General features: G+C 44.3%; 1 protein-coding gene across 5 annotated transcripts in view; it reads right to left on the bottom strand.

Moving 5' to 3' along the window:
• Positions 1-3,485: 3,485 nt before the first annotated feature.
• Positions 3,486-17,413, bottom strand: part of DNAI4 (dynein axonemal intermediate chain 4) — a 42,298-nt gene continuing 28,370 nt past the window's right edge. For 2 of the 5 annotated variants that reach the window (XM_048861919.2, XM_048861918.2), the window contains exon 17: positions 14,266-14,504. In XM_048861919.2, the coding sequence (XP_048717876.1) occupies positions 14,488-14,504 (17 nt within the window). In that variant the 3' untranslated portion in view covers positions 14,266-14,487. Of the gene's footprint in view, positions 3,598-14,265; positions 14,505-16,773; positions 17,335-17,413 lie in introns of those variants that run through there. The other 3 variants (XM_075131758.1, XR_007358109.2, XR_007358110.2) reach the window with 3 other exon arrangements.

The following is a 17,413-nucleotide window of genomic DNA, read 5'->3' as shown; positions in this document are numbered from 1 at the left end:
ATTTTGCACCTTTTTTCCTGAGTTACCTGTGCAGACGCCATACCACGACAAGCATGGAGCCCGCTCAGGTAACTGTCACCGTATGTCTCCTGGGTGCTGGCAGACGTGGTACTGCATTGCTACACAGCAGCAGCAACCCCTTGCCTTGTGGCAGCAGATGGTGCAATAGGCCTGAAAACCATCCTCATTGTGTCCAAGGTGTTCCTGGCCACCTCGGTAAGGTCGGTCAGGAGCACCTGAGCAGACATGGGTGCAGGGACTAAATCAGGTCATTCTCTTTAGTCCTGCAGGCAGTCCTATTGTACCTCTTTTGGAGAGCAGGCAGGAGATGAGGATGGCTAGCAGTCCTATTGTACCATCTTTTGGAGAGCAGGCAGGAGATGAGGATGGCTTGCAGTCCTACTGTACCATCTGCTGCCAGTCAAAGATGTAAAAGATAGATGGAGTGGATCAAAACAAGAAATAGACCAGATTTGTTTTGTATTCATTTGCTCCTCCCTCCTTCCTTCCCTCCCTCTGTGAAATCAATGGCTGACAATCGTTTTGGTGAGGTCTGTCAGGGGCACCTTGAAAACTTTAATGGAGACTCAGTCCTGGGTGAAATACCAGAGGGAGGGATAGCTTAGTGGGTTGAGCATTGGCCTGCTAAACCCAGGGTTTTGAGTTCAATCCTTGAGGGAGCCATTCTGTGTGACAGTTGTTTTTGTTTCTCCTTGATGTAAAGCCACCCCCTTTGTTGATTTTAATTCCCTGTAAGCCAACCCTGTAAGCCATGTCATCAGTCGCCCCTCCCTCCGTCAGAGCAACGGCAGACAATCATTCCGCACCTTTTTTCTGTGCAGATGCCATACCATGGCAAGCATGGAGCCTGCTCGGATCACTTTGGCAATTAGGAGCACATTAAACACCACACGCGTTATCCAGCAGTATATGCAGCACCAGAACCTGGCAAAGCGAAACCAGGCGAGTAGGCGACATCAGCGCGGTGATGAGAGTGGTGAGGACATGGACACAGACTTCTCTCAAAGCACGGGCCCTGGCAATGTGGGCATCATGGTGCTAATGGGGCAGATTCAGGCGGCGGGAAACAAGCACAGACTGGTGGGACCTCATAGTGTTGCAGGTCTGGGACGATTCCCAGTGGCTGCGAAACTTTCGCATGCATAAGGGCACTTTCATGGAACTTTGTGACTTGCTTTCCCCTGCCCTGAAGCGCATGAATACCAAGTTGAGAGCAGCCCTCACAGTTGAGAAGCGAGTGGCGATAGCCCTGTGGAAGCTTGCAACGCCAGACAGCTACCGGTCAGTTGGGAATCAATTTGGAGTGGGCAAATCTACTGTGGGGGCTGCTGTGATGCAAGTAGCCAAGGCAATCAAAGATCTGCTGATATCAAGGGTAGTGACCCTGGGAAATTTGCAGGTCATAATGGATGGCTTTGCTGCAATGGGATTCCCTAACTGTGGTGGGGCCATAGACGGAACCCATATCCCTATCTTGGCACCGGAGCACCAACCCGGTGAATACATAAACTGCAAGGGGTACTTTTCAATAGTCCTGCAAGCACTGGTGGATCACAAGGGACATTTCACCAACATCAACGTGGGATGGCCGGGAAAGGTACATGACGCTCGCATCTTCAGGAACTCTGGTCTGTTTCAAAAGCTGCAGGAAGGGACTTTATTCCCAGACCAGAAAATAACTGTTGGGGATGTTGAAATGCCTATAGTTATCTTTGGGTACCCAGCCTACCCCTTAATGCCCTGGCTCATGAAGCCGTACCCAGGCAGCCTGGACAGTAGTCAGGAGCTGTTCAACTACAGGCTGAGCAAGTGCAGAATGGTGGTAGAATGTTGTGACAGGGTCAGGCCAGGTGGCTATAGGAGAGTAATAGAAGGCAGATATATTAGCCCCAGGCTCAATAGGTCCCTTTTCCCTGGGTAAGGTAACAGAGAAGATTCCAGAACAATCAGTAACCTTCTGGAGACAATTAAGACAGGCTGATGAGAACACCTGCAGCCAATCAAGAAGCTGCTAGAATCAATTAAGGAAAGCTAATCGGGGCACCTGAGTTTTAAACAGGAGCTCACTTCAGTTTGTGGTGTGTGTGTGAGGAGCTGAGAGCAAGAGGCATGAGGAGCTGAGAGTGAGAACGCAGACTGTTGGAGGACTGAGGTGTACAAGCATTATCAGACACCAGGAGGAAGGTCCTATGGTGAGGATAAAGAAGGTGTTGGGAGGAGGCCATGGGGAAGTAGCCCAGGGAGTTGTAGCTGTCGCACAGCTGTTCCAGGAGGCACTCTAGACAGCTGTATTCCACAGGCTGGGCTGGAACCCGGAGTAGAGGGCGGGCCCGGGTTTCCCCCAAATCCTCCCAACTCCTGGTCAGACACAGGAGGAGTCGACCTGGACTGTGGGTTTAGAAATACGGCCAAGCTGAGGGCTGCCGTGAAGCTCCAAGGTGAGCAAATCCGCCAATAAGCACAAGACCCACCAAGGTAGAGCAGGAACTTTGTCACAATGTGCATTTGGATGTTTAAAAGTGCGCTGGCGCAGTTTACTGACTCGGTTAGACCTCAGCGAAACCAATATTCCCACTGTTATTACTGCTTGCTGTGCGCTCCACAATATCTGTGAGAGTAAGGGGGAGACGTTTATGGCGGGGTGGGAGGTTGAGGCAAATCATCTGGCTGCTGGTTACGCACAGCCAGACACCAGGGCGGTTAGAAGAGCACAGGAGGGCGCGGTGCACATCAGAGAAGCTTTGAAAACCAGTTTCATGACTGGCCAGGTTACAGTGTGAAAGTTCTGTTTGTTTCTCCTTGATGATACCCCCCACCCCTTGGTTCACTCTACTTCCCTGTAAGCTAACCATCCTCCCCTCCTCCCTTCGATCACCGCTTGCAGAGGCAATAAAGTCATTGTTGCTTCACATTCATGCATTCTTTATTAATTCATCACACAAATATGGGGATAACTGCCAAGGTAGCCTGGGAGGGGTGGGGGAGGAGAGAAGCACAGGGAGGGGTGGTGGAGGAGGGAAGGACAAGGCCACAAGGACTTTAAAAGTTTAAAACTTTAATACTTATTGAATGCCAGCCTTCTGTTGCTTGGGCAATCCTCTGGGGTGGACTGGCTGTGTGGCTGGAGGCCCCCCCACTGCGTTCTTGGGCATTTGGGTGAGGAGGCTATGGAACTTGGGGAGGAGGGTGGTTGGTTACACAGGGGCTGTAGCGGCGGTCTGTGCTCCAGCTGCCTTTCCTGCAGCTCAACCATATGCCGGAGCATATTAGTTTGATCCTCCAGCAGCCTCAGCATTGAATCCTGCCTCCTCTCGTCACGCTGCTGCCACCTTTCAGCTTCAGCCCTCTCTTCAGCCCACCACTTACTCTCTTCAGCCCACTATCTCTCCTCCTGGTCATTTTGTGCTTTCCTGCACTCTGACATTGTCTGCCTGCACGCATTCGTCTGTGCCTTGTCAGTGTGGGAGAACAACGTGAGCTCAGAGAACATTTCATCGTAAGTGCATTTTTTTTGCCTTCTAATCTTCACTAGCCTCTGGGAAGGAGAAGATCCTGTGATCCTTGAAACACATGCAGCTGGTGGAGAAAAAAAAGGGACAGTGGTATTTTAAAAAGACACATTTTATAGAACAATGGGTACACTCTTTCACGGTAAACCTTGCTGTTAACATTACATACATAGCACATGTGCTTTCGTTTCAAGGTCGCATTTTGCCTCCCCCCACCATGTGGCTAGCCCCTCACCCGTCCCCGTGGCTAACAGCAGGGAACATTTCTGTTCAGCCACAGGCAAGCAGCCCAGCAGGAACGGCACCTCTGAATGTCCCCTTAAGAAAAGCACCCTATTTCAACCAGGTGACCATGAATGATATCAATCTCCTGAGGATAACACAGAGAGATAAAGAACGGTTCCAGGTCCAGGGTGAGAAACAGTTCCTGTCTGTTGGGAAAACTGGTTTCTCCGCTTGCTTGCTGTGAGCTATCTACAACTTCATCATCATCATCTTCCTTATCCCCAAAACCTGCTTCCGTGTTGCCTGCATCTCCATTGAAGGAGTCAAACAACACGGTAGTGGTGGCTGAACCCCCTAAAATGGCATGCAGCTCATCATAGAAGCGGCATGTTTGGGGCTCTGACCCAGAGCAGCTGTTTGCCTCTCTGGTTTTCTGGTAGGCTTGCCTCAGCTCCCTAAGTTTCACGCGGCACTGCTTTGGGTCCCTGTTATGGTCTCTGTCCTTCATGCCCTGAGAGATTTTGACAAAGGTTTTGGCATTTCGAAAACTGGAACGGAGTTCTGATAGCACGGTTTCCTCTGATAGCACGGTTTCTGATAGCATGGTTTCCTGATAGCGATCAGATCCCGTACCTCCCGTTCAGTCCATGCCGGAACTCTTTTGCGATTCTGGGACTCCATCATGGTCACCTCTGCTGATGAGCTCTGCACTCATCTGCAGCTTGCCACGCTGGCCAAACAGGAAATTGAAATTCAAAAGTTTACGGGCTTTTTCCTGTCTACCTGGCCAGTGCATCTGAGTTGAGAGTGTTGTCCAGAGCAGTCACAATGAAGCACTCTGGGATAGCTCCCGGAGGCCAATACCATCTAATTGCATCCACAGTCCCCCAAATTCGACCCGGCAAGGCCGATTTCAGCGCTAATCCCCTTGTCGGGGGTGGAGTAAGGAAATTGATTTTAAGAGTCCTTTAAGTTGAAAACATGGACTTAGTCGTGTGGACGGGCGCAGGGTTAAATTGATTTAACGCTGCTAAATTCGACATCAACTCCTAGTGTAGACCAGGGCTACGATTTTGATCTCCGAGTGATGCTATTAGCTATGTATACCCCCACCTTTGTAATCCTGCTGGGGGTGTTCATAAGTGAGAAAGCACAATGAGAAACATACATGGTACATTGCACACTTTATTAAAATTTAGCCACAAAAACTGAAACTAGTACAATAATTGGACAGGGGAAAATATTAGCCCATGTGGTTTGAAATTTAACTATTTAAAATATGTTAAATGCCTTGTACAAAGAGCTGAGCAATTATCACAAAAAGGCATTTCAAAGCTGCTTTGCATTATACTTTTTAAAATTTAACCTTTAATTCTCGGTGTGATACAGAAAATAAAGCTAATATTCAAGAAACACAATTGTAATAGTCTAGTTTCAGACAGCTACATGTTGTGATTATTTTAATGTATTAAAGGTATTGGATATAATCCGTCCAGCATCTGATACATTTTAACACAGTGAACTTATATCTCTTTCGCTGCAGCCGATGCTGCAGCAGGATGTAGAAAGTAGCGAAACCACTTCCCGCCTTTTTTGTATAGACTTTTGCCTGGTGCCTCTTAAGTCTCTCTCAGGCTGGGGTTTGATGTTAAGGGTTTCTTCCCTCATGGGTTCTGGATTCTGAATGCCATATTCCAAGGGTTCTGTTGAATCACTGTTTCCACGTGGCAAATGCAGGTGCCTCTCTCTGTCTTCTGATAAAAATTAGAAACAAACTAAAATTAGAGGGCATAGAATCCTTAGTGTAGACTTTCAGCTCTAACAGAAAAGATAAATTAGCCTTCACCAAAGACACCAAAAGGTCAAAGGTATTCTCACCTCATTCTGGTTCATTGTGCATGTCTATTGTGGTCTGAATGATTAGGATTTACCTGATCATTAACATTTATTTCACCAGAATTGTACTGAAACAGATGTCTGAGAATTAAAGAACCTATTAATATTCCATTAAAGAATCTGTAATTCTTTTACAGCTTGTCTGTGCAACTGTTTAAGTGAGGACAACAAATCTGTTATCTGTTGGTGCAGTTGTTTTGATGGCTGAAACTAACTGTACATTTGTTTTGAAGTACTAACAGTGCCGCTTCATTCTGACAATTACATTTAAAATCAACATCCTGTACTATGATAGGGCAGTGGTTCTCAGACTAGGGCCGCTGCTTATTCAGGGAAAGCCCGTGGCGGGCCGGGCTGGTTTGTTTACCTGCTGCTTTCCGCAGGTTTGGCTGATTGCGGCTCCCACTGGCCGCGGTTCTCTGCTCCAGGCCAATGGGGACAGCGGGGAGCGGCACGGGCCAAGGAACATGCTGGCCGTCCTTCCTGAAGCCCCCATTGGCCTGGAGCGGCGAACCGTGGCCAGTATCTGTGATTGGCCGAACCTGTGGACGCAGCAGGTAAACAAACTGGCCTGGCCCGCCAGGGGCTTTCCCTGAACAAGTGGCAGCCCTAGTCTGAGAATCACTGTGGTAAGGTACATTCCTTCCTGCAGTTCAAGTGCCATTGCTTTGTGTATCAGATATGAATAGTTCCAAGATTTTCAAAAAATTATACCCTAGTATTGCAAATTGTTTCTCAGCTGTTTGTAATTCAGGTGCATTTTAAGGAATATTTTGAAGCTCTCAATACAATGTGGTGCGCTCTTGAAAAAAGAGAATAAGGATCATAAAGTACAGCAACATCCACTCCTTGCCTAATACAGAGTTAAGTGATTTCCCCATTTGGCCGGTTCTCTAAAATATTTTGCAGAAGTATGTCTAGCCAAACTTTTTTCTCTGCATGCAGCCATGAGCTTCAAGCTTTCACTAGTGTAAGAGTTTCAATGAAAATAGATGTTTGACTGGAAAACATTAAATACATAGAAAGAATGGTTTCCTAAAACTAAACTCACTTATTTAATCCTTTATAATTAAGGTCCCAAATTTTGAGTCCAAATCACTAGCAATGCATATTACATGGGTATGACTTTAATGTATATTGCTGAATTTTCTGAAACTTCCCAGTAATTTGCAAATTAGTTTGTACTGTAAAACATCTTGGGAGAAAGCCATGCCTCTTGAAGACAATGGCAAAACTTCTATTCACTTCAAAGGTGGCAGGATTTTCCCCCCTTGACATAAAAACTAGGGTTGAGAATTTCAAAACTAAGTGTTTAGCACATAGTTGGCTTGAAAATCTCAAGCTAGATCCTTTTTTATTTAAAAAAAACAAACCTAAGCTAGGTAAGTTTCAGAGAAACATAGTGCAAAGTTGTACAATTTCACTTCCTTGTCTGAAAGAAAGCTCCCACAATACCGACTCAAGAAATACATTTCATGGAGATAAAAGAAACTAAGCATCCAATTGTGCCCTTATAGGCATCCAGGTGACACCACCCCCTGTGAATTCAGTTAGATTTGTGAATGCATATAAGGGAAGAAGTGAGCCAACTGCACATAACCCAGCACTTACCAAATAGATCTTTTGGATCATCAGTCAGATGCCTTCTCCATCGGGATCCCCCACATGTGAAGACAACAGCTCTTATGAAGTCTCTCCCACAAAGCTTCATATAATTCCCTTCACCTTTTACGTCAGAGACTGCTATCAGGAGAGAGATTAAAACCAAACCCAGGATTGCACCCTTCATTTTGCAGAACTAACACCTGTTGGATCAGAATTCAGTGGGGAAGAAAGAGGGCCAGCAAAGCCAAATCTGAGGATTCTGCTGAATCCAGCCTATTTATATACAATATCCATTGACTCTATAGGGCAAGGGCAATTTTCATGAGGCTTTAATGTTTGTCAAGCATGTGAGTTAATCAGCTGTTTCTGGTAACATTTTAAGTGCTTTAGGATTTCCACTTGGATTCTGAGCAAACAATTATTGAGCTCATGCTCAAATAAATTGGTTAGTCTCTAAGGTGCCACAAGTACTCCTTTTCTTTTTGCGAATTATTAAAGGGTATATTTAGGTAGCACTATTGCTTAACAATGGAAGCATATCCAGTAGTGCGGCATATTTATAGAGCACTAGCTTAGATCAACACTACTAATGAGTATTTTCTGCAAAAATGAATGGAAGTTTTATTGCATGTTTCACACATTTAACTGTGTATGTTGTTTTTGATTGTAGAAAAGCTCAGTCTACAGCAGCCAATTTCACAACTGTGCTAATTATGACCATTTAAATAGAGATATGGTCATTTCTGTTACTGAAAATCTCAAGCTACAGAGCGATTTAACTTTTTCAGTTATTTAGTTCTCATTTATTTAATCATATGCCTATTCATCATTTTTGCTCTTGCTAAGTGTTTCTTCATGTAATTTGGCAATTGTGTTTAAAAATATGGGCCAGATTTTCAAAGTTAGGCACACGGATCCATTTCACATACTGAATTTATTCATGTGGATACTTTTTGTGCACCAGTAAATCAGGTATTTGCACATGCACATGGCAAAATAGGCACCAAATTTGCTTCTGCACACAAGATATCTTTATGCAATCAACTAGATGGTGCACATGTGTATATGTGCAGTTGTATGTGGCTAGTTTTGAAAATCTGACCCTGTAGATGCATGGTGTTAAAAGGCAATTTAAATTTAAAACAACAGGGAATATGGTGGAAAATGAATTATTTCCACATGCTCAAAACAAACTGCAAAATAGCTATAATTATTCTATCAATTTTTTTCGAACATAATGTAAGAATGGCCTTACTGGGTCAGACCAAAGGTCCATCTAGACCAGTATCCTGTCTTCCGACAGTGGCCAGTGCCAGGTTCCCCAGAGGGAATGAACAGAACAGGTAATCAAGTGATCCATCCCCTGTCGCTCATTCCCAGCTTCTGGCAAACAGAGGCTAGGGTAGTGGTTCTCAGACTAGGGCTGCCGCTTGTTCAGGGAAAGCCCCGGCGGGCCGGACTGATTTGTTTACCTGCCGTGTCCGCAGGTTCAGCCAATCGCGGCTCCCACAGGCCGCGGTTCGCTGCTTCAGGCCAATGGGGGCTGCAGGAAGGGCAGCCAGCACATCCCTTGGCCCACACTGTTTCCTGCAGCCCCATTGGCCTGGAGCAGCGAATCACAGCCAGTGGGAACCGCGATTGGTCGAACTTGCAGACACAGCAGGTAAACAAACCGTCCCGGCCCACCAGGGGCTTTCTCTGAACAAGCGGCAGCCCTAGTTTGAGAACCACTGGGCTAGGGACACCATTCCTGCCCATCCTGGCTAATAGCTATTGATGGACCTATCCCTCCATGAATTTATCTAGTTCTTTTTTGAACCCTGTTATGGTCTTGGCCTTCACAACATCCTCTGGCAAGGAGTTCCACAGGTTGACTGTGCGCTGTGTGAAGAAATACTTCCTTTTATTTGTTTTAAACCGGCTGCCTATTAATTTCATTTGGTGACCCCAAGTTCTTGTGTTATAAGAAGTAGTAAATAACACTTTCTTATCTACTTTCTTTACACCAGTCATGATTTTATAGACCTCAATCATATCTCTTCTTAGCCGTCTCTTTTTCAAGCTGAAAAGTCCCAGTCTTATTAATCTCTCCTCATATAGAAGCCATCCCATACCCCTAATAATTTTTGTTGCCCTTTTCTGAACCTTTTCCAATTCCAACATATCTTTTTTGAGATGGGGTGACCACATCTGCACACAGTATTAAGATGTGAGGGTACCATGGATTTATATAGAGACAACATGATATTTTCTGTCCTATTATCTATCCCTTTCTTAATTATTCCCAGCATTCTGTTTGCTTTTTTGACTGCCGCTGCACATTGAGTGGACGTTTTCAGAGAACTATCCACAATGACTCCAAGATCTTTCTTGAGTGGTAACAGCTAATTTAGACCCCATCAGTTTATATGTATAGTTGGGATTATGCTTTGCAATGTCGCATTACTTTGCATTTATCAACATTAAATTTCTTCTGCCATTTCATTGCCCAGTCAACCAGTTTGCCTGGGTCTTAACTATCTTTAGTAATTTTGTATCATCTGCAAATTTTGCTACCTCACTATTTACCCCTTTTTCCAGATCATTTATGAATATGTTGAATAAGACTGGTCCCAGAACAGATCCCTGGGGGACACCACTATTTACCTCGCTCCATTCTGAAAACTGACCATTCATACCTACTCTTTGTTTCCTATCATTTAACCAGTTACCAGTCCATGAGAGCACCATCCCTCTTATCCCGTGGCAGCTTACTTTGTGTAAGAGCCTTTGGTGAGGGACCTTGTCAAAGGCTTTCTGAAAAATCTAAGTACACTATATCCACTGGATCCCCTTGGTCCACTTGCTTGTTGACCCCCTCAAAGAATTTTAGTAGATTGGTGAGGCATGATTTCTCTTTACAAAAACCATGTTGACTCTTCCTCAAGAAATTATAAAAAAAGAAAAGGAGTACTTGTGGCACCTTAGAGACTAACAAATTTATTTGAGCATAAGCTTTCGTGAGCTACAGCTCACTTCATCGGGTGCATTCCGATGAATTATGATCATCTATATGTCTAACAATATTGTTCTCTATTACAGTTTCAACCAATTTGCCTGGTACTGAAGTCAGGCTTACAGACCTGTAATTGCCGGGATCACCTCTGGAGCCCTTTTTAAAAATTGCCGTCATATTAGCTATCCTCCAGTCATCTGGTACAGAAGCTGATTTAAATGATAGGTTACAGACTACAGTTAGTAGTTCTGCAATTTCACATTTGAGTTCCTTCAGAACTCTTGGGTGAATATATCTGCGAATACAGACTAACACGGCTGTTACTCTGAAACCCATCTGGTCCTGGTGACTTATTGCTGTTTAATTTATCATTTTTTTCCAAAACCTCCTATAATGACACCTCAATCTGGGACAGTTCCTCAGATCTGTCACCTAAAAAGAATGGCTCAGATTTGGGAATCTCCCTCACATCCACAGCCATGAAGACCGATGCAAAGAATTCATTTAGTTTCTCCGCAATGGCCTTATCGTCCTTGAGTGCTCCTTTAGCACTTCGATCGTCCAGCGGCCCCACTGGTTGTTTAGCAGGCTTCCTGCTTCTGATGTACTTAAAAAAAAATTGCTATTACTTTTTGAGTCTTTGGCTAACTGTTCCTCAAATTCTTTTTTGGCCTTCCTCATTGTATTTTTACATTTCATTTGCCAGTGTTTATTCTCCTTTCTATTTTCCTCACTAGGATTTAACTTCCACTTTTTAAAGGATGCCTTTTTGCCTCTCACTGCTTCTTTTACTTTGGCTCTTTTTTGGTTCTCTTACTGTGTTTTTTAATTTGGGGTATACATTTAAGTTGAGCCTCTATTATGGTGTCTTTGAAAAGTTTCCACGCAGCTTGCAGAGATTTCACTTTTGGCACTGTACCCTTTAATTTCTGTTTAACGAAACTCATTTTTGTGTAGGTCCCTTTTCTGAAATTAAACGCTACAGCGTTGGGCCACTGTGGTGTTTTTCCTGTCACAGGGATATTAAATTTAATTATATTATGGTCACCATTTCCAAGCGGTCCTGTTGTAGTTACCTCTTGGACCAGATCCTGTGCTCCACTTGGGGCTAAATCAAGAATTGTCTCTCCTCTGGTGGGTTCCAGGACCAGCTGCTCCAAGCAGCAGTCATTTAAGGTGTCAAGAAACTTTACCTCTGCATCCCGTTCTGAGGTGACATGTACACAGTCAATATGGGGATAACTGAAATCCCCCATTATTATTATTGAGCATTTCACAGTCTCCCTGAGCATTTCACAGTCACTATCACCATCCTGGTCAGGTGGTCAGTAATATAACCCTATATTCTTATTATTAGAGCATGGAATTTCTATCCATAGACATTCAATGGTACAGTTTGATTCATTTATGATTTTTACTTCATTTGATTCTACGCTTTCTTTCACATATAATGCCATTCCCCCACCAGCACGACCTGTTCTGTTGTTCCGGTATATTTTGTACCCCGGTATTACTGTATCCCATTGTTTATCCTCATTCCACCAAGTTTCTGTGATGCCTATTATATCAATATCCTCATTTAATATGAGGCACTCTAGTTCACCCATTGTCTTATTTAGACTTCTAGCATTGGTATATAAGCACGTTAAAAACTTTTCTCCTTTTAGCTGTCTGCCATTACACATTATAATTGAATGGGACTCTTTTTTTATTTGACTGTTTTTGATCAGACACTGCCTGTATTTTATTTTGGTAACATCTGAAAGAGCATGGTTGAGAAGCTTGATGACTATGCTGCATAGGCCCTATAAAGAGAGATTTTGAAATCTGTGACACTGCTCTGTGATCTATCTGTATTATTTTGTTGGTGTGGTATTGCTATGCCTGTCATGTCTGTAGGTCCCTAAAGCATTATTTTGCAATAACACACGCTTAAGAAAATTGCTATGGTTTGGACAATTGAGGTCAGAAATTCACTATTTAGAAACAAACTACATGAGCAACCTCGATGATCTTTATCACGTCCTAGCATCAAAAGTGTTTCCCAGCACCATGGTATTAAACTTTAATTGTTTTGCGTAGGGCGAATTACTGCGTGTTATGGGTGTGATGGAAAGGGCATTTCACAAAGGTAGTGAAAATGCCCTTTCCATCACACCCATAACACGCAGTAATTCACGGTAAGTAAACAACTATCTTCATTGACGAAAAGAAATGGTGTATTTTTTGTCAGATTTTTAATAATGATTAACACATGATTCACCGCAATGGTTGTTGTCTCAGAAACATATGTGAATTTGTTCTCTGTCAAGGGTCAAGCTTGCAGTTTTGTCATAAAGTGTGTAATGTCAAAGGAAATGAATGGTAATGGGTCTCTAAACGATGTACAATTTTGAGGTTGTCTTTAAACATTGAGCATTCACTGTAAAACAAATGAGACAGACTAAATGTTCTGTACATTTCAAAAATAAGGCCCTTTGCATAACAACACTCAAGGACAGAACAGATATTGCATTCATCAATTGACGGGCAAGCATTTCACTTCAAAGCATTGATTTTATTTTTCCTGTGTTTAGAGATGAATCTCTCCCTAACTGCAGATAACGGGCTAGAACTTGGATAATATTGTTAATTGGTCACATGGGAAGATGACCCATTTTTATGGACAACCAATACCCCAAATCCTCTAGGATAATATAGTTGTCCTCATGTAAGGATGACCAGGTCCAGTATCATTATTCAATAGAACTAGCAGTGTGGTCCACAGAGAGTGTAAAGTGCCTCTGTGCAAGGAATCCATGTTCAAATCTGGCCAGTCATTCATCACTGTGGAATGATTTGTGGGGGTACTGTGTTATCTGCCTTAGTAGCTTTTACTGGCTACTTGCTGAAGTTTAGTTGTAACTGCTTGAGGAGCTCTGCCTTTATCGTTAGCTGTGGTTTGAATGCAGATCGCGTGGGATCTGAAAAATATCTTGCTCACTCACTATATGATAAAAAGAAAAGGAGGAATTGTGGCACCTTAGAGACTAACGAGTCCTCCTTTTCTTTTTGCGGATACAGACTAACATGGTTGCTACTCTGAAACCTGTCACTATATGATGTATTCCCAGGCAAGAGAATGCCAGGTTGAGAGCAAGAGACGGTAAATTGACTGCTTCTAATGCAGATTTGAGGCAATGTCTTGATTCCCACTGTGGTGGCCTAAATAGGAGTTCTCTTCCAGATTTTTTCTTCTTCTTCCTCTAATAAGTTAGGGCCTGACCAAGAGGCCAGTGACTCTAGTGGGTATCTTTCTCTTGCCTTCACTAGGTTTTGGCTCAGGCCCTTGATGTGCCATGTGGTGTTGTCAGGAAGGCAAGGCTGAGGGAGTATGTGTGATGTTTGGACCTGAACTCTGTGAGGTTCATTGTGGTTCCTTCAGGGGGACAGTTTCACAGTCTCAGGTCAGTCCCAAAGAAAGCCCTGTCTCTTGGATAAATAAGCTTTGTCTTTCAGGTCTGTTGTCTCTGAGCAGAGCTGTTGAGGTACTGAAGGATGAAGCACTACACTAGGTGTCCTGGACATAGGCTGTTTAGTGCTTTGAAAATAAAGACTGGGATGAAATCCTAGCCTGAGGGTGAAATCTTGGCACTGGTGAAGTCTATGGGCTTTTTGCCAATGACTTCAGTGGGGCCAAGATTTCACCCCACAATCACAAGTATAATGCAATGGCTAATGTACAGGAATGATCTCTTGGACTGCAATAGCACCTCTACATATGCTTGGAGAAATTCTTAGTGTTTCAAATTGTCTGTTATGAACTTAGTTTTCTGCCACTGTGACTCAAGTTTCCAGCCCTCTCTTTACTTGGAACTTTACTGATCCATATGCGTAATAAGGAAGGACAGGATGTTCTGTTTGATTTATGCAATTGACTTGTGCATTGATACAGGATAATATACTGGAAGCTTAATTTATACTTAATTTGTGTGCAATGATGGGCATTTCCAGCGGAAAATTCAGGGCATTCGGTTTGATTCCACAAATACATTTAATGATGGAAAAATTGTTACCCTTTATTTAATACAATATTGCATTTTATGGTGATGGATTTTTTTTCTGCATAATTAAATGACAGGCTTCAGGATATACAGACACATATGACATAATTATTTGTTGTCTTTTCCTTTGTTTACTGACTGAGAAGTATTATCAGTAAACTAGTGTTAACTGGCTAGAGCAGAGCCAATTATGTCATGTAAAGCATCCACCTGGAAAAGAAGAAAAAAGATACTGTATTGCATTGTAATTGTGCTTAAGAAAAGAAGTGATCTAAAAAGCCCCACTTAGTCCTAGATTAATGATATCCACATAAAGGGTATCAAGAAGAAGGGAGAAGTAAATGGCAAAGTTAATTGCATGATGCTAGTTGCTTCCTTTTACAGACTTACTGTTTCCTAAATAGCACCTTTAGAAATAACTGGTGTGGTAGTTTAAAGAGATTTCATGGCAGGTAGGACTGTGAAGCATGGATTTTCAGCATCATACTTGACGGCATAAACTTATTCAACCATAGAACCTTCTTTCTAAAAAAATGCTGGCCTGCAAGGCGGTACCTGTTCAGTAGGGCAACGTACACCATGCTGAAGTCCATTCACTTTATTAGTGGGAGTATTAGAGTGATCTGAGTCCACTGTGCTAGGCACTGTATATAACCCTAGAAAGACACTCTTGTCCAAAGAGCTAACACATGAAATAAGCAAAACAGACAAAGGCCATGTCTACACTACAAAAGTACTCTGATTTTACAGAAGTCGATTTTTGGGAACAGCTTGTATAAAATCGAGTGCATGTGTCCACACTAAGCACATTAATTCGGCAGTGTGTGACTACAGTTCCGTGGCAAGCCTCGACATTCTGAGCGGTGCACTGTGGGTAGCTATCCCACAGTTCCCGCAGTCCCCGCTGCCCATTGGAATTCTGGGTTGAGCTCCCAATGCCTGATGGGGCCAAAAATTTGTCACGGGTGGTTATGGGTAAATGCCGTCAGTCAACCCTCCCTCCCTCCCTCCGTGAAAGCAACAGCAGACAATCATTTCACGCTCTTTTCCCTGGATTGCCCAAGCAGACACCACAGCACAGGAAGCATGGAGCCCGTTCAGCTCACCGCAGCAGTTATGACCATTGTAAACACCTCGCGCATTATCATGCAGTTTATGCAGAACCAGCACCTGAAAACCAGGCAAGGAGGCGACGGCAGCGCAGTGATGAGGACATGAACACAGATTTCTCTAAAACCGTGGTCCCAGCAATTTGGAGATCATGGTGTTACTGGGGCAGGCTCATGCCATGGTACGCCGATTCTGGGCACGGGAAACAAGCACAGAGTGGTGGGACCGCATAGTGTTGCAGGTTTGGGATGATTCTCAATGTCTCCAAAACTTTCGCATGCGTAAGGGCACTTTCATGGAACTTTGTGACTTGCTTTCCCCTGCCCTGAGCGCAACAATACCAAGAGGAGAGCAGCCCTCACAGTTCACAAGCGAGTGGCAATAGCCCTGTGGAAGCTTGCAATGCCAGACAGCTACCGGTCAGTCGGTAATCAATTTGGAGTAGGCAAATCTACTGTGGGGGTTGCTGTGATGCAAGTAGCCAACGCAATCATTGAGCTGCTGCTATCAAAGGTAGTGACTCTGGGAAATGTGCAGGTCATACTAGATGGCTTTGCTGCAATGGGATTCCCTAACTGTGGTGGGGCTATAGACGGAATGCATATCCCTATCTTGGGACTGAACCACCAGGGCAGCCAGTACATAAACCACAAGGGGTACTTTTCAATGGTGCTGCAAGCACTGGTGGATCACAAGGGACGTTTCACCAACATCAACGTGGGATGGCCGGGAAAGGTTCGTGACGCTCGCATCTTCAGGAACTCTGGTCTGTTTAAATGGCTGCAGGAAGGGATTTACTTCCCAGACCAGAAAATAACTTTTGGGGATGTTGAAATGTCTATAGTTATCCTTGGGGACCCAGCCTACCCCTTAATGCCCTGGCTCATGAAGCTGTACACAGATACCCTGGACAGTAGTAAGGAGCTGTTCAACTATAGGCTGAGCAAGTGCAGAATGGTGGTAGAGTGTGCATTTGGATGTTTAAAGGGTTGCTGGCGCAGTTTACTGGCTCGCTCAGACCTCAGCAAAACCAATATTCCCATTGTTATTGCAGCTTGCTGTGTGCTCCACAATCTCTGTGAGAGTAAAAGGGAAATGTTTATGGTGGGGTGGGAGGTTGAGGCAAATCGCCTGGCCACTGAATATGCGCAGCCAGACACCAGGGCGGTTAGAAGAGCACAGGAGGGCGCGGTGCGCATCAGGAAAGCTTTGAAAACCAGTTTCATGACTGGCCAGGGTACTGTGCGATGCTTCTGTTTCTCCTTGATGGAAACCCGCCCCCTTGGTTGCCTCTAAAATCCCTGTAAGCCACCCGCCCTCCCCCCTTCGATCACAGCTTGCTTGCAAAGGAAATAAAGTCGCTATCATTAAAAAAAATGTATTCTTTATTAATTGATTATAAAAATAGGGAGATAACTCAAAAGGTAGCCCGGGTGGGGTGTGGGAGGAGGGAAGGAAAAGGCCACTTTAAAAATTCTTGAATGACAGCCTTCTGTTGCTTGGGCTGTCCACTGGGGTGGCGTGGTTGGGTGCCCAGAGCCTCCCCCACGCGTTCTTGGGCATCTGGGTGAGGAGGCTATGGAACTTGGCGAGGAGGGAAGGCAGTTAAACAGGGGCTGCAGCGGCACTCTGTGATCCTGCTGCCATTCTGAACCTCCACCAGATGGCGGAGCATGTCCGTTTGATCCCGCAGTAGCCCCCAGCGTTGCCTCATGCCTCCTCTGATCTTCCTGCTGCCACCTCTCCTCACGTTCATCGGCCACTTTCCTGTACTCTGCTATTTTGTCCCTCCACACATTCTGCTGAGCTCTGCAGTGCCGGACGACTGCATGAGCTCAGAGAACATTTCATCGCGCGTGCATTTTTTTTCACCACCTTATCTGAGATAGCCTTTGGGACGGAGGAGGGAGGCTTGAAACATTTGCAGCTGCTGGAGGAAAAAAAGGAAGTGAAGTATTTAACAAGATACATTTTACAGAACAATGGCTATACTCTTTCACGGTGAACAA

Source organism: Caretta caretta, chromosome 8 (assembly GCF_965140235.1).
Source record: "Caretta caretta isolate rCarCar2 chromosome 8, rCarCar1.hap1, whole genome shotgun sequence".
Taxonomy (NCBI): domain Eukaryota; kingdom Metazoa; phylum Chordata; order Testudines; family Cheloniidae; genus Caretta; species Caretta caretta.
The sequence above is the reverse complement of the archived record's forward strand: the minus strand, read 5'-3'. Positions and strand labels throughout refer to the sequence as shown.